The 23,593-nt window shown below is 35.6% G+C and overlaps 1 protein-coding gene across 2 annotated transcripts in view; it reads right to left on the bottom strand.

The window, feature by feature from the left end:
* The window catches only part of SPTLC2 (serine palmitoyltransferase long chain base subunit 2), a 149,288-nt gene that overhangs the window by 78,924 nt on the left and 46,771 nt on the right, over window positions 1-23,593 (bottom strand). For both annotated transcript variants that reach the window (XM_027844677.1, XM_027844678.1), the window contains exons 3-8: window positions 17,390-17,544; window positions 16,114-16,262; window positions 14,579-14,703; window positions 4,665-4,758; window positions 2,301-2,406; window positions 1,069-1,288 (exon numbers count right to left, since the gene is read on the bottom strand). In XM_027844677.1, the coding sequence (XP_027700478.1) occupies window positions 1,069-1,288; window positions 2,301-2,406; window positions 4,665-4,758; window positions 14,579-14,703; window positions 16,114-16,262; window positions 17,390-17,544 (849 nt within the window). The remainder of the gene's footprint in view (window positions 1-1,068; window positions 1,289-2,300; window positions 2,407-4,664; window positions 4,759-14,578; window positions 14,704-16,113; window positions 16,263-17,389; window positions 17,545-23,593) is intronic.

The raw sequence follows: 23,593 nt of genomic DNA, 5'->3' as shown, positions 1-23,593 counted from the left end.
AACTCCTAAACAGTATACAAATAAGATATTGTTAATATCTCAAACTCAACATTTTATGAACCAAGCAAATCTCTGAAGATCCATAGATGAATGAAGTGCAGCAAAAATTATAAAAAAGGAAACTACTTAAATATAATCAGCAAAAAAAAAATCAGTTAAAGTCATGGAATAAAAATAGAGTCTGCCAGATACAAGGGTTTCACATCTTGTTTTTCACTTTCCTTAACCAGTTGCCTTCCAAAAGAAAATGTGTATTCTAGAAAAGGAATGCGTATGTGTGTGTACACACGTATAAAAATAGAACCAAATAAAAAAGTACATGTACTTATTCTAAAGTTCAATTGCATAAGAATCTAATTTCACTCTATCTTGGATTATGGGAAGCAATACTGAATGCTTTGTTTTGTAGATTTCTGGTCAGCAAGCAAAACTTTCCAAACATTGATCAGTTTCCCAAAGATGACCCTCTTCAGAAAGAGTATTTCGACAAAATTAAAAACCAAAAAACCTAACCCAGACCTTGTACGCTTATTATGAGATGCGATTAGCAGGTTGTCACTTAAAGAGTGATTCTGGCAAAACCAGGAAAATCTGGATTCTTCCAAATTTCTGCTGTTAAAACTTAACACCCAGCTGAGAAACTCAAATCATCTGGAACCCCAAAGCTAGCAAAGTAATTTCATTCCCAGTTGGTCTTTCTAAAGTCCTCTGCATCCAGGATCACTAGCACAACTCAAATCAAATAGAAGTCTACTGTAAACAGGAAGTACCACTGTGTGTTCTCTCACACCACAGTGCACTCTGTACCTCGGAAGAGCATTTAGTTTGGGAAGAAGCTATAAGAATAAAAAACAAAGAACAGAAGGCACCTTTAGTTCAGCAAAGATGTATTAGAGTTACTCACCATACAACCAAAGCGTGAAGCTCACTGGTACTGCAAATCCAAGTAGGAAACAAATTTATACCCACAGCATTGCTACTCAAGGGCCTACCAACATGTTACTCAACTGCTCAACAGAGGTTTTCTTTAGCTTCAAGCATGCTCCCCATTTCTTAACCCACATTTACCTTCCTGCCTCCAATGTATCCTCCAGCAGCTCCAAAGCTCTTTGTGAATGTCCCCATCATAACATCCACGTCCTCAGGATTCAGACCAAAGTATTCTACTACACCCCGACCTGTCGGGCCCAGGGCCCCAATGCTGTGGGCTTCATCTAGATACAGGTAAGATTTGTATTTCTTCTTAAGGGCAATCACTTCAGGGAGGCGAACAATTGACCCTTCCATGCTGGCAAAACAGGATAACAGGATACATAAACTTAGATTTTAACTGAAAGCTAATATTTTGGCCCCTGTTTGCTAACTTTATTGGTGCTTGAACAAAGTCTGATTGTTGTATATGCAGCAACAAAAACACTGAAACTTGTCTTGGTCCCACGACTGAATGGTTACCCTTTTTGCAGCTATTGTGGTTTTTAAAAGTATCTAAGAATCCTCAACATCTATTTTAATTCAAATGTTATCTCTCATAATGCAGTCCTTTCTAAGGCAGGAATTCAATCATAACTTCCAAGTACAGTACATGACATGATGGTATTAAGCATAGATTTAGATGCCATATTACAACATATCGATTGCTAAACAACTTTAATACCAACTTTTCTGCAGACTTCTAGGGAAAGAAATCATATCTTTCATAAGCAGTCAACAACAGAAGTTAATCTACCCTGGAAGAAAAGAGGCCAGAACAGATTTTCCTCAAGCTTATATCTAGGAGTCAACACTAGATTTAAAATCTTAAAAATTTTTTGATGGAAGTAATGAAAAACAGTAAACAAATTGTGTGTGGGAAAGGAGGGGAATATGGTCACAAGAAATAAACATCTGAAACAAGATTTTTTTTAAAAGAAATAAGCTGCCAACATGCATAATTGTAGTCAGCAAATATTGCATCTAAACAGAAGGGAGATAAGGAGAAAATGTAGCATAACAAAAAGAACGAGAAGAAGAGTTAAACTCTCAGCTGTGCCACTAAGTATCAATATCATTTTAGGCAAATAGCATCCACAATTTGAGCCTCAATTTCCTTATCTGTAAAATGAGAGGACACCTAAGGTCAACTTAAAATTTTTTTACTTATAGTACTTACCTCAAAGGGTTGACAGGATCATTTAAATATAATTAGACAAAGCACTTTGTAAACATAAAAGCATTATGTAAAGTTATCAATGTTAATGCTATTGTTATTAGTGTATGTTTTTATGGAATATTATCACCAAGATGTAGGGCTGCAAGATTACCTGTATATTCCCTCTACAAGGATGAGTATTTTCTTCCAGGGCCTTCGTGTTCGAGGTTGCCCATACACAATGGCATCTTTTAATAGCTTCTCAAGGCTTTGCATATCTAGAGGAAATAGAAAAGAATCATAACACTCTACATCAAATTTTCTTCTCCTTCACTTGTTCCAAGAATATATATTTTTTTTAATTCAAGAAAGTTGCCAGAAATGGCATATTGTTATAATGCTGAGGACAATGAGAAAGGTGATCAGCTTGAATTAAGATCTTTCATTTGGAATGTCATCAGAAACTATTGAGGTCCTGCTTAAGTTAATATGACCTAATTGACTCAATTAATAAGACTCTACTATTGGGTAGAGCTAACTCAGGCCTGGTTATGAGACTATAAGCTTCTAAATAGCAGAAATTGATCAAAGGAGGCCAAAGTTTCTTATTTAATTTTTTTAAGAGTTTTGCTCTGTTCCATGCCCACAGGCTACATCTGTAACCTCAGTCATCCATCCCACAAATGGATGCACAAGAAAGGTTGATCCAGAGGCTAGATGGATCAATGTAGGTACACTATCCCATTGTGGGAATTAAAACACACACGCACACATGCACATGCACATACATACACACACACACCATGTCACACCACACAATAATAAAATACATGTCCTAATGCTGATAGTGAGTTAATAGTGTCATCTTTGTATGCAATTGAAAAGATACCAGAATCATAGGATCTTGGAGGCCATTTAGTTTGAATACTGTACAATCTCCCCAACAAGTGACTACTATTCAGCCTTTGTTGAAGAACCCACTCCTGCTCAAGGAGATCTATTCCAATTCTGAATAGCTCTAATTATTAGGAAGTTTTTCTTTACGTTGAGACTGTCTGCTCTGCTAGTCTGCAGTTGTTCCTCATCCTGCCAGAATGTACCATCACTGATCCCATATTTTCAGTCATCTTAGCCGTCAATTGGGATAAATATTTGATTTGACCAATTATGTGGAGTTATTAACATGGATAAAAAAAAGTCAAACATATGTGATTATGTCACAAAGTGTCAGGCAAGTCAAAAAAGATGACCTCTAACTAGGGATATAGAAAGACCAACAAACTATTTATTAAATATTTAACAATAAATTAAACAATTAAGTTTAACTAAAAGCCACCAAAGCATTAGAGTTTGCTAAATTCTTCGAATATGTACAATATTTCCTCGGAAGAGTCTATATGTTCTCTGTCTAATAATAAGGTAAGTAATCATAGAGATCTGAGATGATGATTCTTTAAAAATTGTTAGGGGAATAATTTTTATGTGGAAAAAAGAATTGTTTTAGTTTGGGAAGTACAAAGCACTCTCTACGCTACACCTGGGCTGGGAATTTAAATTGGGCCTAATTATACACAGATTATTTCCAAAGGACTCTTAACATCTTGAGCTCTTCCTTTTCTATTTGCCCCTTCTAGAGGTTCAGTTTCCTGGAAAATAATTTAACTGCCATTTCCATTACTGTAGTTTCCCTGAGTAGAAGAAGTTTTCATGTTAGATCTATTTAGTTTTAAAGTTCTAAATACCACAATAAGCCGGTCTGATATACATCAAGATGAACTAGGAAAAAAATATCTGTGCAGCATAAAATCTGGGGGGCCGAGTTTAAAAGTACACATCCCTGTCATAAAAAGCTTTTTAAAAATACAGATATATAAAGGAAAACATTACTTTGCTATTTTCATAAAAGATGATACATGGAAAGGAGGCAGAAGGTGTTAGAAACATGGCATTAGAAAACAATAAAGCAGCAGAGTATGTATGTTTAAATCTCAAGTTATGAATTATCAAACAAGCCAAATGATAACTAACCCACACATACAAAAAAATTCCCAAAAGTATGCTTCCTGGAGTTGAAACCAAAGTTTCTGTTACCATCAAGAAAGTATGGAAAGTTAGAAGGAAACACATGAAAATGTGCTAATTATTCTAGTTTTTCATGTTTATATTCAGAAGGGAAAAAAATTAAGAAGTTTATTTTACATTTCAAAGGGGAAAAATTTCAATAAAATGATTTATATGTAGAAATTTTTCCATTTTTGCACTATGAAGGAGAATTGAACAACAAAGGGGAGAAAGAACATAAGGGAATAATTACTTTAGGAGAAAAAGCCCTCCTTCAGCCTTTCTCCATAATCTAACTGAAAAGATAATAATTACTAAAAGAATAAAAACATCTTTAAATTCTGCTATTTCCTCTATATTTTCCAATCTAGTTCTAATGCTTGGTGTAAGCAATGGGATTCCCAGCCTATGTTAAACAATGATCAAGAAGAATTAAATAAATAAGACTAACCAAAAAAACATTGAAACCACTCACTATTGTGTTTGAAGATTCTAATAGTTGCTCCAGACAACCTTGCTCCAAGAACTAGAGATGCATGGTTCAGTTCATCACTCAATATGAGGCAGCCCTGTGTAGAATAGTCAGAAGAAAGAAAAAATTGAGGAGAAAAAACAGATCACACAAGTCACAAAAAATTAAAACCATTAAAAATGCAGTATCCTGTTAAGCAAAACTAACACAAAAGCAAAGCCAGAAGATTGAAGGGGGGAAAAAAAGTCAGCATGAAAGCAAATAAACCATACTTTCTCCATACTCAACTTGATAAGGGATATATATGTTAGAGGTCGATTAAAAATAACCTTTCCAATTTATTCTCTCATTCCAAGAACTCAGGCTTACTTAAACTATGTCATATGTATAACCAACTGCATAGTTCAACATATCTCAAAATACTTTATCAGCAGTTTAGCACTCCCTCAACTGATGCACATTACATGGCTTAGTAGAAGGTTGTAATGAGTTGCTTCTCCAGCCTAGTACTTGGATGATAATACATTGTAGGTTCATAGTTAAAAGAATAATTTTTTAAAAACCTATATCTGAAACTTGTCCAATTTCATAGGGGTTTCACTTCTCTGTTCTGAGGCTTTTGTATATTTATTTTTTGAGTGGGGGAAAAGAAGAACTGGGACCAAGGGAGACACTGTGTTCCCTCATAGAGAGTCTAATGTTTGTCCTTCCTTAATGTTAGAAATGGGTAGCAAAGTCAAAGTTTTAGCTTTGCTCTAAAACCAGCACAGAGCTCCATCCAGCACAAAGATACTTTGTTTTTGCTGAAGCAGGAAAATGTGAGATTTTTCACTACTTATTTAACCACTCCCAGATTCTGATGTTCCATCATCCTATTGTCCTAGGACTCAAAATAATCTTGCCAACAAGAATGCCAACAATCTTCAACAGGTAAGACCTGACTTGAAAGCAGATTTTCCTGTCAAATATAAGACTGTTTCAGTGAACTGAATTGTCTTCATTCCTGGCAATGGCTCCATGTGTGTGGAGGGGGGGAGGGGCAGGAGGGATGATTTATTGGCCCAAATGAGCCTGAAAGAAAAAAGTTCAGTGATGCAATGATTAGAATTTCTTCTTCTCCCTCTTACAAATGGATTTCAACTATCCTGACACATCATAGGAATATTCTTTCAATATTTCCTCAGACAGTTTGATCTGATTCAAATCAGGATTCAAGGAATGTGAACTCTCTGATTTATGACTAAGTAACTCCAATAAAACCACCCTACCCCAGAAAAAAAAAAATGCTGTATACCGGATCACCTACTTCAAGAGGGGCTACATTCTTCTTATCCCATTATACACATTAAGGAAATAGTTTTGAACCTGATCACTTATAGGGCCCAATACATTCCTGGAATATATTTATAATTCAAAATTCAATGAAATTATTTAATTCTTCCCTTTGCCTGCTTTATTTTGCTTTTTTTTTTCCCTCAAAGGGGCATAAAGGGTACTTTTCCAGACTAAAAATCAAGTAACCTCTGCAACAGTTCACATACATCTAAAGGATTATTAATGCAGCAAAAAGTTACAAGGTTGGCTGGATTTCAACAGATGGGATCTATGGTATATGAATCAAGCAGACTCATATTTACAAGAAACTCTTTTGGCATGTTTTACTAGAAAAGCAAGGTCAGTGAGTTATCTAACAGGTGTGTGACCAGGAAAGGTAACCACACCTCAGCATAACTTAGGCAGAAAAATCAACTATAAGTTCCATTAGACTAATGTTAGACTAATAATTTCCATTAATAATTTCTCATTCTCTGCAATGTACACCCTTTAGCGCTTTGTTAACTTTTTGCCTAGGTAATGTCTGGTTATCAGAATTCATTTTTTCACTTGTCTGAAGTTAAACTTCCCTAGGCTCTTATCAGTATAAAAATCCCCCTTGGCAGGCCAGGAACGGTTTCCACAAATGAAATCCTCTCCCTCTGTCCCACTCCACCCTGATAGTGTTTTTTCCTTTCAGAAGTCAGCATGGGATAATGAAAAATGTACTAGATTTGGAATTAAAAGAGCTGGGCCAAAGTACTGGCTCTGATACTTAAGAGGTGTGATTATGGGCAAATAGTTCTCTATATCTGGGCCTGTTTTCCTCATCTGCAAGATGGAGATACTTTTTATACTCTCTAATTACAACTAGCATTTTTATACTTCTTTACAGATTCCTCATGGGATTGTTGTGAGAAAGCACTTTGTAAATTGTAAAGTTTTATATAAATGAATTTTCTCCTTTCTCTCATCCTGCTACTAGACTACAACAGAGCATCTTGAGAGAATTTGAAGGCTTCCTTTGACTCTCTGATCTTGGTGTCAGCAAGCTAATTTAATAACCCCCAAGTCAACTGGCACAAAGTCAAAGAAACAGTTTACTAAGGAATTGGGGGCAGGGTGTGAAATAAAACTATTTTAGGAAGAATAAGACAGTTGAAATTCAAAAGTATAGTAATATTCTTTGATAAGTCTATGTCTGACCTTCTTTCTCTAAAATCCTGTTCTTATCTCATACTACTGGCATCCATTTAGTCACTGTGCTAGCTCATTCTTTATGTGAAACCCAGATTGTTTCCCTTTAAGTAGTGCTGTAGCCTAAACCAAGCCTATCTACATGACCCTATTGTTTTATATCTCTGAAAACTAGGCACTGAACTTTTTACTTCTGATATCAAAACTGGTACCACTTTTGGACCCCCAGTTTCTGACAGGCCTTAACTACAGGTGCAATGAACATATAATATATCAAAACTCTCCCCTCTAGCTATAGCTCCACCCACTTCTTCATGGTCTTGAGGTAACAAATCATTTGTAGAATTTGCCCCCTCCCAACCTTAGGAATAGATATCCAAAGTCCTATCTTAGACTTTTTACAATATCATAAAACCATAATGTCAATATACAATTTTCATGACCAGGAAGGGAAGTATGATGTCTAACACATCTCTCTTTAAGTTTTCCTTCTCTCTTCTGTTTAGGGTCATAGATTTAGAGATGAAAAGAACTTTAAAGGTCTTTTAATTCAAATTCCTCATTTTAGAGATGAGGAAACTGAGACCCAGAGCTTAAATGATTTGCCCAGAATCACATAGTGTCTAAAGTGCGATTCAACTATGCCCAAAGGGCTATAAAACTGTGCATACCCTTCGATCCAGCAATACCACTACTAGGTCTGTATCCCAAAGAGATTATAAAGGGGACAAAATGTAAAAATTATTTACAGCAGCTCTTTTTGTGGTGGCAAAAAAACTGGAAACTGAGGGAATGCCCATCAACTGGGGAGTGGCTGAACAAATTGTAATATATGACTGTGATGGAATATTATTGTGCTATAAGAAATGATGAGCAGGGGGCAGCTAGGTGGCGCAGTGGATAAAGCACTGGCCCTGCAGTCAGGAGAATCTGAGTTCAAATCCGGTCTCAGACACATACTTCCTAGCTGTGTGACTCTGGGCAAGTCACTTAACCCCAATTGCCTCATTAAAAAAAAAAAAAGAAATGATGAGCAGGAGGATTTCAGAAAAACCTAGAAAGACTTCTATGAACTGATGCTGAGTGAGGTGAGCAGAACCAGGAGAACACAGTAATAGCAACATTGTATGATAATCAACTATGATTGATTTAGCTCTTCTCTGATCCAAGACAATTCCAAAAGACTGATGATGGAAAATACTATCCACATGCAGAGAAAGAACTATGGAGTCTCAATTTTGTTTTTGTTTTTTATGGCTTCTCCCTTTGGTTCAGTTTCTTCTTTCACAACATGACTAATGTGGAAATATGTTTACATAATTGCATATGTATAACCTATATCAAATTGCTTGATGTCTTGGGGAGGGGGGATAGGGCGGAGGGAAGGGGAAAAAAATTGAAACTCAAAATCTTATTAAAAAATGAATGTTGAAAACTATCTTTACATGTAACTGGAAAGAATGCTATTTACAAATAAACAAATAAATAAACATTCCCAATCCCTTATAAAAAAAATAAAGTGGGATTCAAACTCCAGGTCCAATGACTCCAAAGTCAGTTTTCAATATGCCACAGAACCTCCTGATTCCTTAAATTCCTTATAATGCTTTTTATCATTTTATATGTATTTGGTATAATAATACTTTTGCTAGGTGATAAAAATAAAATCATTTCTCCAGAGACAGTATAAGGTATTAAGCCAATCCTCTACTCTGGAAAGTACTGAAAAATTTTTAAAAGTTGAGAAAAGTAATGTTTCCTTGCAAAGGGAAGCAGGAATTCAGTAGAATTTAAAAATAAAAAATTTCACAAAAAACAGAGGAATTAGAAATGGAAGGGACAATCAAGATGATCTAATCCAAATCCCTCATTTTGCAGATAAGGAAATTGAGTTCCTAAGAAGGTGATGGACTTGTTCAAGGTCATACAACTAGTTAGAGGAAAAATTGAGGCTAGATCCAAGTCTTCTCCCGTCTAGTCCAATGTGCTTCTACCACGCAGCAAAACTTCAATTTTTCAGCTAAACAATGCACAATGAAAGAGTGGTCATAGATATTTCAGAACTCTTACACTTAAAATTTGCCACTCCTTATACTTAAATTTTGCCAAATGATTTTTGCTGTTGAAAAGAGAAAGGGTAAGAATAGAACAAAATAAGAAATATATTAACAGTAAAATTTTCCTGGAACACTCCTCAATTTTTTTCTTGCTTCAGAATTGAGCTATTACAAGGTTGTTCAAAGTAACTAATAAGAAAATTGGAAATCAAAACAACTCTGAGGTTTCACTTCATACCCAGTACATTTGCAAAGACAATCAAAAAAATGACAACAATCAATGTTAGAGGGACTGCAGAAAGATATGCACACTAAAGTAATGTTGCTTAAACTATGAATTAGTCCAGCCATTCTGGAAAGCAATTTAGGGGAAAGAGAGAGAAGGGGGGAGAGAAAGAAAGGTAGGAGAGAGGGGGAGAGAGAGGGGGGAGGAGGAGGACAGGAGAGGAGAGGGAGGAAGAGGGAGAGGAGAGGGGAATGAAAAGGGGGAGAGGGAGAGAGAGGGGGAGGGGGAGAGAGAGAGAGAAGACAATATACATCAAAATATTCATAACAGCAATTTTTTTGGCAGCAAAGAATTGGAAGTAAATAAGATGTTCATCAACTAGAGGATAACTCAACCTGAATGCAATAGCAAGATATAAACAAGGGAAATCTCCTTTTCCTTTCTTTTGGATTTCTCCTTTGAAATAGCTTGAAAAATCAATTCCTAAACATCAAAAATTATGTTACATTCAACACAGATTTCTTTCATATAAATTTGGTCAAGTTCTGTTACATTTTTCTACTTCATCTTTAAGTTGCCATTGACATTTCACCACACTGTACACTGGGCACAGACATGTCAATGTTTCTACATCACTGATAAAAATAAAACGGTATAAAAATACCAGAAAATCTGTTTTAGTTCATGTCTGTTGTCCTAATTTCATCTACAAATGCTGTCTGAATGGTCTGGTTTAGCTCTTTGAAGACTGGTTTTCTAAACTATTTTTTGTTCTTGTTGTGAGGCGATAAAATTCAGTTTTCAATCTTCCTCCTCCATAATGTTTTGCAAACCAACTTATACTGTCAACTGTCATTGCCCTTGTGTATACTTTTCCTTTTAGAAAAAAGATTGTTAGCCATTCTCTGATTGATAAATGGTCAAAGGATATGAACAAACAGTTTTCAGAAGAAGAAATAAAAGGTATCAATAGTCACAGGAAAAAATGTTCTAAATAACTAATAATTAGAGAAATGCAAATTAAATCAACTCTACAGTACCATCTCATACCCATCAGACTAAGATGACAGAAAAGAAAAATGACAAATTCTGGAGAGGATACAGGAAAATAGGTACCCTAATGTACTGTTGGTGGAGCTGTGAGGTGAAGCTGTGAAACTGGTCCAACTATTCTGGAGAACAATTTGGAACTATGCCCATAAGACTATAAAACTGTGCATACCCTTTGACCCAGCAATACTGCTACTAGGTCTGTACCTCAAGGAGATGAAAGAAAAAGGACCCATATGTATAAAAATATTTGTAGCAACCCTTTTTATGGTGGCAAAGAACTAGAAACTAAGGGATTGCTCATAGGTTAGAGAACAGCTGAACAGGATTGTGATGAGATATTATGCTATAAGAAATGATAAAGGGGATGATTTCAGAAAAACCTGGAAAGATATATATATATGTATATATATATATATATACATATATATATATATATATATATACATATATATATATATATATATACACACATACATATAAGTTGATGCAAAATGAAGTGAGCAGAACCAGGAGAACATCATACACAGTAACAGTAATATTGTAATAATAATCAATTGAGAAATATTTCACATCTCTGATCAACATAATGATCAACAATTTCAAAGGACTCATGCAGAAAAATGCTATTCACCTCCAGAGAGAACTGATGAACTCAATGCAGACTGAAGCATTTTTTTCACCTTCTTAATTTTTTTTTGCTTTTTTTTTTCCCAATGTGGCTAATAGGGAAGTATATTTTGAGTGACTTCATATGAATAGAGAGCATTGTGTTTCTTGCCTTCTCAATAAGGAAGTGGGGAAGGAAGAGAATTTGGAATTAAAAATTTTAAATTTTTTAAGAGAAAAAAAGAAATAAGATTACTTCTTGGCTAAGGGAATTTCTGAGTTCTTTTGATCTCATAGTGGTGACAAATTTATACTCATTAAGCTTCTCTAAGAATGAGGGAAAAAAATAAAGAAAATAAGGAAAATAGTATAAACAGTGATTACAATATTTCAAAATGGAAGGAACAAAAAAACTGAAATAATGCTATAAAATTTTACGAAGTCTGACCTCCCAACTCCGAAATATGAGAAGGTATCTTCTCAAATTCTTTGCAAAAGGTACATAACAAGGCTGTGCGATCTTATACATAATGTCAGACTTTTTCAGTGTGTTGGTTAGTTTTGTCGAACTGCTCTCCCCCACTTTTTTATTCTCTGTTTTAAGGGATGGCTCCCTGGAAGGAAAGAAGACTGTAGCTGAAGTCAAAACAAAAAGTATCAATAAAAATTTATTTTTTTTAAAGTGGACATAGAGTCAATGTCTTGAATTTCTTCTATATCCTATTTTTAAGAAGTGGCAGTTTTTAATCAGGTTAGAAATTATACAACTGGATACCCTTTCTTTTCATCTTCAACATTCTAAATTGTTATTTATTCTTACCTTTGCCAGTTCTGATTATCTGATAACACACAGGTAGCTGATTTTAAAATAATCATTAGTTTTAGTTATCTTGCCTCTTAAGAAAGTCAATTTTATCACCTGTAGTATGTTTCCTGGTCTGCAAAATTCAGTTGCCTACTTGTACTTTGTACCTAACAACGTTTCTATATTGGCCTCTTTCATTTCTTGATCTTAAGCCTTATTTTCTTCTCCTTCCCTAGTATTACATTTTTCTAGCTCAGATGAATAAGTGAATGCAGCCTTCACACATCATAGCAATAGGGAACTTATGATCCAAGTACATTACAATTATCCATTGGAAATTTCTTCATGATACAATGGATGAAGAAAATTCTATTTCTCAAATAATTGCAGAGCCTGATGATAGTATAACACATCTCAAGCCATCAAAATGATAACTATGCTTACTTTCATGGTACTCCATTTCCACATTTATTTCAATTCCTCTTCCAGGGCCACATACTTGTTTTTTGTTCTTTTTTTTTGTGAGTAACTTCTTGTGACTCTGCTAAATGCAACAAGTATAGAAAATAAGCTCTACTCTCGAAAAATAGGAAGTTTGTTGGCCTGTTATAGCTATGGTTTGTTAGAATACTGTACAAGAGATTTCACTTGACTATATTTTCCAGAAGTTTTCAACGTCATTCCCTACACCCATATTTTTTTTAAACTGAAGTCACAAAGTATTAAAATATATGATGAGTTAGTTTAAAGAAACTTATCAAATTCTTTACAGAATTTCTCTACTTATAATCATATGATTTTAAAGCCAGGAGGAAATTTAGAGATTATCTATTCCAAGCCCCTCATTTTGCAGATGAGGAAACTGAGACTCAGAGAGTCTCATCATTATCAATGACTTACTGTTAGTTAATGCCAGAAGTGCTTTTTATAATAGCAAAGAACTGTAAATAAAGCAAATGCTGGAGAATGGCTAAATAAATTAAAGTACATGAATGTAACAGAATACACTAGAGAATGGTAAGAAATGACTATGAAGAATTCAGAGAAGCATGTGAAGATTTATATGAACTTATATAAAGTGAAATGAGCAGACCAGGAAAACAATACACATGGCTACAACGATGGAAAGACAACAACAACCAAAAAAAACAACAACACAGAAACAAAACAGCATGCTATGTCAATAATCATCAAGTGTGGCCACAAAGAAAAGTTGAGAATGGCGGACTATGGACATGGAAGGTTACATACATTGTCAGGTCAGTATGTTTGTTGGTTGGTTTTACTAAACTATTTGTTTCTCCATCTTTCTTTCTTTCTTAAAAAAAAAAGTCCTTTGTTATAAGGGATGATTATCTGGGGCACATCAAGGGAAGGGATATGTTGGGAAATGAAAATGATGTTAAAATAAAATATATTTTTTAAAAAAAGCAGAAAAGACAGGATTTGAATCCAGGTTTACTGACTCCAAAATCAATCTATTACTGCACTACACCTTTTCTTCCTTGTACAATGGATGGTGGCACATGTATTAGAATAATCCTCACGGTGGTGTCTTTGGCAGTGCTCCTCATGAGCAATGAGATCAAGCACCCCATAAAATTATGCTTCTTGTTGGGTGCTGACTCAGCCGACTCATTAATCACAGACTCCTAGGATCATAAATTTAGATCTGGAAAGGATCTCTGAGGCTGGCAAGTCCAAATCTTTCATTTTATAGAGGAGGAAACTATGGCACAGAGAGGTTAAATGACTTTGCTTGGGATCACACAGCTAGTAAGTGTCTGAAGCTAGAATTAAAGTTTGGTCTTCCTGATTTCAAGTCCGAGGCTTTATCCACTAAACAATGCTGCCTCTACATTCATCTCTTTAAGGAAAACAACAAGCCGTCCTTTCATTTATTTGCAAGGTCTTTACGTCTCCGGGTTTCATTTACAGTAAGAATGTCAATAGAGATGTGATTTAGTTCCTCCATGTCAACTCAGTCACTGGACAAAGAATATATTAATATAGACATGTAAATTAATGCTTGTAAACTAAGCCCCATTAGCCCCCTTTTTATAGCAAACTGCATTGGACCAATGTTCATTTTGTACTTTTGTCCATCTCATGTATGACCTGGTTAAAAAAAAAATTTAAACGGTAAGCAACATTCTGGTAACAAACTCAAAATTAGGTTAGTCCAAGCACTGCAGACATGTACTCTGTCAAAAAGTCCATACACATACATATTACCCTTCCTGATAATACTTGCTAGAGCTTGCTGATGTAGCAAAGCCCTGGGTCATCTCGATGCAATGATGAAGACAACAGAATGACTTTTGTCAAGAATCTTCTACATAAAGTGAAAAGTCCCCTTAAATTATTTTTTGTTAGAAGTCAAGGACTGAAATAAACTTTTTCTGAAAGAAAGATAGTCATAGATAAATTTGAAATCTTGAGATAATAAAGAGTCATAGGTTTACTCAAAGTGACCAAATTTGCCATGGAGTATACTTATCTGAAACCTAACAACCACTGAACATAAGTTTAGTTAGTATATGTGATAATCACAGCCAAAATTGAAATTTATAACCCATCCTGTTTTGTTTTACCCTTTCAGCAAAATCAAGGGGGAAATGATCACAATCAGTCTATAACAAATGAGTTATTGTCTTACCTTGCCAACAATAGCAGGAATATTCATTGAGTTGGTTGCAAAACCCATTCCATATGCCATGGCTGCTTCCACTCCCAAAAACCTGGCCACTAACTTTTCTAGCTCTTCATGCTTATCCAGATTTCCTATATACAGAATGAATACTAGTTTCAAAAACTCAAACTTTCCAAATTTAAGAATCACTTCTAGTTTGAATCCAAGTAGGGTACAACTTTGTAGACTAGGAATTCAAAAGCAGTGTGAGTTATGTATAATGTTGTTATTTTAAAATGCATAGCACTTAAATATTCATAATTTGAAAGACAAATTAGTACTGTGTGGACACACAATCAGCAGCTAACTGCTTACTAAATAACCTATGAAGCCTACCTGCTATATGTGGCTACTAAATAATGCTCCTTACACACATGACAAGGACAAATAAAGTTGTAAGCTGAACATAATGTAAGATCTTTCCATTTTAATAACACTAGCCAGAAAATCCAAGGATCTTTAGGGCACCTCCCTCTCCCCAAAAAAGGCCATCCAAGGTCCAAGAGAAATATGATATGTCTGACCTCTTGGCTCAACTTGCTTCTCATTGGAATCTACTTTAGTGAAGGAATTGAGTGTTTTCTCTAGATGATTGTTTGTTTGCACAGTTATGAGTGTGAAGATATTTTTGCAACTACCATTAACAGGACTAATATGATTCTGCAGAATATAATAACAAAATATTTTAAAATGCAAAACAGATGTCAAAACTTGTGCTACTAACCAAAACAGCCATATGAGGCCAAATGTTACAAGGAGAAAAGAGATACGGCAGTGGCACTAGTCAATACTGGTGAGATCCATGTAAATTTTGTACTTCAAATATATAATTTTTGTAAGCTTAATGATACTATAAAACCAAAGAATAAAGCTATTCTATAACATTCATGACAACCAATTCTTTAAGAGCAGACACATTTTTCTTTTATTCTATCTCTGAAATAAATCTTTTCTATCATAGTGGAGCTTTCTTATATTCAAGTAACTAGTTAACATCAATTAGTATGGACACTTAGAATGGGGGAAAAAAATCAAAACTAAGCCTGCTAAATTTCATAGTCAAGATTTTGTTTATTTCATATGACTTCTTATGATCTTAGAGATCATTTAGTCCAATTTTGTTTATTTCGCAAAGGATGCAAATGAGTTCCAGAGGCATTAAATGACTTACCCAATGTCATGAAGAAAAACAAAGATATATTAATATTATTTTGCAGAGCCCAGTACATAACACATACTTAATAAAAAAAAAAAGTCTGTTGAATGATTACTCAGGCAACTGCCATTAACTTGGGCCCTTTGACTCCAAATTCAATGTTCCATCATACGCTACCTGTCATTATCTGATGTAAACAATAGCTGAAAATCCAAATGATAAAATATTCAGTTTAAATGTTTTGACTATGTGAAGTTTATAGCCATAATTTTGATAATCAGTTCATTAACCAATACAAATTTCAGAAACTTCAGTTTTGCAAATGTAAGTCTGGGGCTAAGCTTACCAATCTCTTGCCTACTGCTACACACTCCAGCTCCATACTCCTCCAGGACCTTGGCTGCTGCTTCTTTGCACGTCCCAGTGTTCTTCGCAAATCCAAGATAGTTGTAGGAACCCATGTTGATAACATCTTTAATTATATTTCCAGTGTACCTGTGTTTTAATAGCACATGGTCAATGAAACCCATAAGTTAAAAGAAAAATTTAATAATAAACATACTAGTGGTATTAAAAAACTGCTAGTGACCATAGTAAATAAACAAAGCCTAGTCTTACACTTTCAAAAGGAATAATCCTTTTGAATCTAAATCCTATGTATCTGATCAATTGCAATTGTGGATAATGTAAAGCAAAAGCTGTTTAAATACTTTTAGGAACTAGTTAACCAAGGGAAGAATTCAGAACTGGGCATGTCTAGCTTGGATCAGTGATGATCACAGTTCAAATAATGGAGTAGATGTTGTGTGGGAAAGGGATCAGATTTGATCTGCTTGGCACCGGAGAAGAGAACCGGGAAGAGTGGATAGAAGTTGCACAGAGGAAGATTTAGTCATATAAGGAAAAACACATTAACTATTACAGATGTTTTAAAATGGACCTGCTTCCCTCAGTAGGTAATAAATTTTCTATCCCTTTCAAGCAACAGCTGTATGACCACTTTTCACTAATGTTTCACGTGGAGTGAACTAAACTTGTGAAGTCCTTTTCAACTCTAAGGTTCCATGATTCTGACAGTTTTTGCTCATCAGATGTTAAGACGCATGAAAAAGAAAAAACCTATAGCCCATAGTCTGCAAATAATTTGAAATTTTTCCAGACCATATGCAAACTTTAAAGCACTTAAGTTAAATTACTCTATTAATTCCATTTTTCAGACATTTTTCTTTTTTGGGGCAACATTTCCATACAATCTTATTATAACCCTTTAAGCAGTTAAAAAGTCAGACATTTGATTGTAATAAGGAGCATAAGGTTGGTTTTGTTTGAAGGCCAAATTTAATGACTTCAAAGTAACACAACATGTATGTTATATTGTTGGCCAGGACTTTAACTCCAACAAAGTTAAATGTAACAGAAATGTAAAATGTCAGAAAAGAACTTTAAAAACTCAACAGTTTTTATTCTATTTTTCAATGAAACCTGTAGGTTTATGGTGGGAATTAAGCTTACCCCCCAAAAATCTTTCATTCAATTCATTATCAAGTGTCCCCCAAATTAAGTTTATTTTGTTTTTCACTATAGAGTTATCATTTGGGAAATTATCCGTAATATGGACTCACTTGAATGACCAATTATAGTCGTGGGAATGTCTTTCCATGATGTCCACCTTGGCTCCAGGCACACTACAGATCGGTCGGTTCCAGTTGTCTCGAATTCGCATGTAGAGGTTCCTTGTGTAGAAGTTTTCAAAGTCCTGATACAATGAGACAAAGTCCTGGCCAACAAACAATAAAACAGAGAAAAACCATGGTAATCAAAGTCAGAAATTTTGTCTTTCTCTCATTGAATTCATATTTCAGCCAGTAATCAATACCAAAAAAAAGTTAAGTTCAAGCACAATAGTTTCAAATAGTTTTTTTTAAATTTGTAACATTTCCCTCACCACAGAACTTAAAGAAACCTAAAATGTAATAGAAACATAAATTTAAAGGGAAATGAGAACTCTAAAGTGTTGATATGCCGAAACTTCATGGGAACCATGATATTATAAGTGTAGGCACACTCTTAATCCATGAAGACTATAACCCAACTATGACTTTTCCTCCTATGCAATTCTTAGCCATCTTTCCATAAATCCTCCATAGAGCAACTTTACAATATTTATGAGAATCCTTCCTCTCTTGAGATATTTTAATATGTTTTACATAACATGCAATGGTATCCACCTGCTGTTCCTGACTTTCTCTAATAGTGTCTTTTTAAGCAGAAGGTGCTTAAAACCTAAAGTTTCCCCTAGTTAAAAAAAAAAATCACTAATAAGTTAGATATTGGAAAAGATTTCCTGTCTTTGTAAGTTACTTGACATGAAGTTGTGGAATATCTACTGAGCTAAGAAAAAAGTGGATAGCTATCTTAATTGTTAAGTACAATTCTGCCTGTATTCCTAGAGCAAGGCTTCTTAAACTTTTTCCACTCGGGATCCCACAGTTTAAAAAGCGCCGTCCTAATAAGATATACAGGCAATGGGGTATAGAAATCTATCCTGTCCTACAGGAAAATGGAAGGTGAAGGGGAAAAGAGAAGGGAGGGGGGAGATAGAAGGGAAGGCAGATTAGGGGAAGGGATATTCAGAATGCACACTGTCTTGGGGTGGGGCAGGGACGAGATGGGGAGAAAATCTGGAACTCAAAATCTTGTGGAAGTGAAAGTTGAAAAGCAAAAATAAATAAATTAATAAAGAAAAAAAGGGGGAGGGGAAGAAGCACCATCCTAGAGAACATCAGGAGGTTCTTTAGTCAGTCAGTAAACACATTAGTGAGTGGCTGCTCTATTCATTCTCCTAGGTTATTGAAAGAGTCAGGAAGAGGAGAGAAGAGACAAAAGAAGTAATCCCATGCCAACTCTATATTGTTTCATAGAATGAAATACTAACGAGTCCAATCTTCTTCCTGAACAGATTTTTTATTGACCAATCTTATTTGCCTGATTAAAGAAAGGATCATGGATCTTGAGCTGGAAGAGATGTCAAAGGCCTTCTAGTTCAATGTTCTTGATTTATAGATGAGGAACCTGAGGTCTGGAGAGATTTAATGCCTGCTTTGCCTAAGGTTACATGTCAGAAGTGGGGTTTAAAACTCATGACTTCTATTTCCAGATGTTGGGCTCAGTACTTACCTTGCTGCCCTTTAATATATAACTCATATCTCCATTTTATTAATTTCCAGATTAAAAGGTTCCAAATATCTACATCAGTTGTGCTTAAAATAGGATATTGATTTAGAAATCTGTATGAGATGTGCAATATAAAAATCTATCTTACAGGAGGAAAGTATGCCTTTGAAAAAGGAGTAAAAAATGGGGGCAGCTAGTTGGTGCAGTGGATAGCACCGGCCCTGGAGTCAGGAGGACCTGAGTTCAAATCTGATCTCAGATACTTTATACTTTTTAGCTGTGTGACCCTGGGCAAGTGACTTAATCCCATTTCCTAGCAGAAAAAAAGAAAAAAAAGAAAAAGAAGTAAAAAATGGAACAAGGAAAAATGTAGCCAGTCAGTTTTTTTCTACAAATAAATCAAGGTTTCCCCCAAAAGTCTTCTCTGCCATCTTTTAGGGTATTAGTTTCCAATTTCAGGTACAACCTCAGTCAGGGTCATAGAGAATCTAACAAAATGGTTTAGAAGGATGATTCAGAGAGATTCATGCTAGATCAAATTTCTTCCTAGACTCCATAGGAAAATGAAACCTTTGAGGTCAGTGGTCTGCACTAGAGCTTGTGCTGAATGTAGATGAAAATAATCTTCCCCAGTGAATGTATGAGATGCTAGACAAGTGGTCAAGGGAATATGAACCTAAAGTAAGTGAACCAACCTAGCCAGGTACTTGTCTCTACTTGTGCCTGGCCTGGGAATTAGGCAAGGGTTCTATTCCCCTCTACCCATTTTACAGAATGAGACAAGTGAAGTCTTGAGAAAGGAGTAGATCTTGGGTCAGAAATAGGGATGGGAAGCAAGGTTGGAGGAGGCTACTAAAACAAAGAAGAACAGATTAAACCTTTATCTCTCTCATCTCCACTCCCTCTACCTAAACCCCCAAGGTCAGCACCTCCCACACTCCTAATTCAGCTAGGAATGATGGAAGCTCTTCCTGGTTAAAAAACAGAAGGGCCTACCTACAGTTTAGCTTTAGTACTAAAGAAATCCTAACATTACAACTCCATACTCAAACTTCTGACTAATGGATTCCTTACTTTTTACAGGAGCCAGAGGCAGCTGAGTAATTCTCTGGGCAAATTATGCCCCTCTCCTCCCTAATACCACTTTTTGTTCCTTCAGGGCTGGGGCTGTCATTGTAATGAGAAATGTGATCAGGGGCCAGCAGAATAGAGTACCCTCTTCACAGTATAATTCAAAAGGTAATGGAAGTGGCCCTCACCAAAATGGTCTCCCCATCCAGACACCATGATTCTTTTTGTGGTTCTTGTTCTTGTTTAAACATACTATTTAAGTCCCTCAGGGACACCATTTATTAAAGGATAAACTTCATAAGCAGATATTCCAACTATTAGGAGCCACACACAACTACTGCTCCCTGAATATAAAGTATTATCTGTATGTAATTCATACTTATATTTCAAAGACAGTATCAATAGTTATAATTTTCAGTTTATAAATTAGAAATAGAAAGATGAAATGCCTTGTCCAAAGTTACCAGAATTCAGAAGCACAGTGAGTACACTCATTGGTCAGGGACTGTTTACGTGGCCGCAGCATGAATCCCAACGAGAACTCTCACCTCTAGTTCTGATTCCACAGATTCTATTCCTTTCAAAGAACACAGCTTAAAACACATTGTACCCCTTATTAAATGAGATTTCATTTTGACATGCTAGCTTTTGAAGTCACTAACAATAACTCTTCTGACCTTGAGAGGAAGAGCTTGAAAAAGCTCATGTTCAAAAACCTGTCAGTCCACACCAAAGGATTTAAAATTCCATCCTTGACATTCTGTGCCTTAATGAAGAGGAGGGAGGCAGAAGGACAGCCACAATCAAGCAAACTCATTCTGGCAGTCAAGTAATTTCTGGAAACAAAACTCATTTCAGAAAGGTAAACAATCCAATTGCAAAAATTAGCAAAGCTAGGAAATCAAAGTTTCCTGTCTATGAAATAATACCACCTAATATTTGGGCATTATATGCTTTCAAAGGATTAAGGATTCTCAAGTTTTTTTTCCAAATAATTTGAAAATTAAATTGATACTTGCTCATTTTAAAAATGAGAGCTACCTATTCTCTTATAGCCACAGACAAAACTCTGTAAAAACCACAGCTGCTAACACAGAACAGAGGATCCTTCCCTATGGCTGTAAGACAATATTCTTAAAAAAAAAAAAAAGGATCCGGCTTTCCACCCTCTGTCCTTCCACTTCATTACTTGTTTAGAAGTGAGCAATATGTAGTTCTTCCTCAGGGAAAAATTTAAATTAAGAGGAGGAAAGGATGGGAGAAATAACCTATACAGTGACACAGTTTTATATTCTTGTTATTAAGGAACAAATGATGGTCCATTAACTTTTCAACAACAACAACAACAAAAAAAGTATAATTTTCCCCTTAAGCTGTGATTGAGTGCTATTTCACCAATATTTATTGTCCTTTTCTTTCTCTTTGACCTATTTCTGAAATACCTCATGTAGCCATAAGGCTCTTGAACCATCTTTTACTCCTTTTCCCCCATATACTGATATTTACATCTAGGGTACTTATAGCTTATCTCCTAATGAGAATCAAGGAAGCATTTATTAAGCACCTACTATATGCTGGGGCTAAGAGGACAAAAACAAAATAGTCTCTACCTTCCAAGGAGTTTACATCCCTAACAGGAAGACAACACATACATATGTGTTGTTCAATCATTCTCAGTTGTGTCTGACATTTCATGACTCACTGTGGAGTAGTTTGCCATTTTCTTCTCCAGCTTGTTTTAAAGATTAGGAAAGTGAAGCAAACAAGGTTAAGTGACTTGCCCAGGGTAATACAGCTAGTAAATGTCTGAGGCCAGATTTGAACTCAGGAAGATGAGTCTTTCTGACTCCAGGCCTAGCGTGCTATCCACTGCATCATCTAACTGCCTACATACATACAAAGACATATTCAAAACACATAAAAAGCAAATACAAGAGAAACTTGGAGGAGAAGGCACTTCCAACTAGGGGGACTAGGATAGGCTTCCTGTAGAAGTTGGAGCTTAAGCTGTGTCTTAAAGAAAGCCAGTGATGTTAAGAGGCAGTAGTAAAGAGACACAGCACATCAGGCATGGGGTACACCTAGTGCGTATGTTACATACAGAGACGGAAGATGGGATGTCCTGTGTGAGCAACAGTATCTAGTCAGTAAGGCGGGAGTTCATGAAGACCTTCAATATATAAGAAGGCTGAAAAAGCAGGGTGAAGCTATGTTACAAAATGCCAAGCCAACATTTTTATTTGATCCCACAGGATTAGAGAGGCACTGGAGTTTGAGAGGTAAGAGAGACGTGGCCAGAACTATGCTAGCCAGAAAATCACTGATGCTACAGGGCAGTTAGATTTGACTGAGGGAAACCCTACAGGAAAGTAACCAATAGCCATCTACTCCAATAGACCAGGTGAAAGGCAATGTGGACCTAAGGGAGAGCAGTAGCTTTGTGCAGTGGGTCCATGAGAGAGAGGCTGAGACGGAAACAATGTTTCACAACAAACTGGATAGGAGGCATGAGTGAAAGTGAGGAGCAAAGGATGACACTGAATCTTTGAACCTGGGAAATTAAAAGGATTGGGGTACTCATGAAGAGAAGTTTGAAAGAGGTGGAGGTTTGGGGAGAAAGAGAATGAGTTCTGTGTTGGACATGCGGAGTACAAGATGCCTACTGGATATCTGATTCAAAACGTCCAACAAGTAGTCGATGATGCAGGACTAGAGCTCAGGAGATACTAGAGCTAGATATACAGAACTGGTTTTATAAAAGCATATAATATATTCTGAGTCCTGGAAATACAAAGACAAAAGCAAAATAGTTTCTACCCTCAAGGAGTTCACATTCTTGACAAATGAACCCGGAAGAGCTGATGAGTCACCAGGTGGAAGCAGAGAGATAAAGGGAGGAGGATCCAAGACACTCGCAACTGGTAAGCATGAGAGGGAGTGGTCTAGCCAAGGAGATCAGTAAGGAACCATAAAGAATAATATGGTCCAGTTATATCTAGAGAAGATAGAACTAAACCTCTTAAAACTAACCTGAGTTAAAAGTGAAGGATATTTCATACAAAAGCAGTGAAACTTTATTTTCCTAAAAGACAAATGTAAATTTCTGTAAGAATTTTCTAAAAAAAAAAATCTGCTACAGGTTATGTTTATACTTCCAAAGTTAAGAGCTCAGTTTATTTTCTCTACATAAAAATTTTGATAGGACAAATACTTTAAGAAATTGGTTTCCCATATGATGTGGGGTAGGGGTATGTGCTCAAATTACTTCTGAAATCTAGATTTCTTGACTAAACCTTCTTTGAGTTGTATATCAACAAATTCCCCTTCTCTTGAGTTGCCTATTTCTTTCTTTCTCTCTCTCTTTTTTTTTTGAGTTGCCTATTTCTTTACGATCTAAAATATCTCCAGGCCCCAGTTCTCCTTTTTTTCCATTTGATTTCTACATAATTTTAAAAAATGAAAAGATTGTGCTACAACTAAAAAAATCAAACTTCTGGAAGGAAAGAAAAAAATATTTATCATGACTTACATTTTCTTCTAAAAGGTTTCTCTCTTCTCCTTTAAGAGCTCTCATCTCTTCA

The sequence above is a fragment of the Vombatus ursinus genome, unplaced genomic scaffold (assembly GCF_900497805.2).
Source record: "Vombatus ursinus unplaced genomic scaffold, bare-nosed wombat genome assembly UNPS02014945.1, whole genome shotgun sequence".
Lineage (NCBI taxonomy): Eukaryota > Metazoa > Chordata > Mammalia > Diprotodontia > Vombatidae > Vombatus > Vombatus ursinus.
Note: the sequence above shows the minus strand (reverse complement) of the source record. Positions and strands in the feature narration are given on the sequence as shown.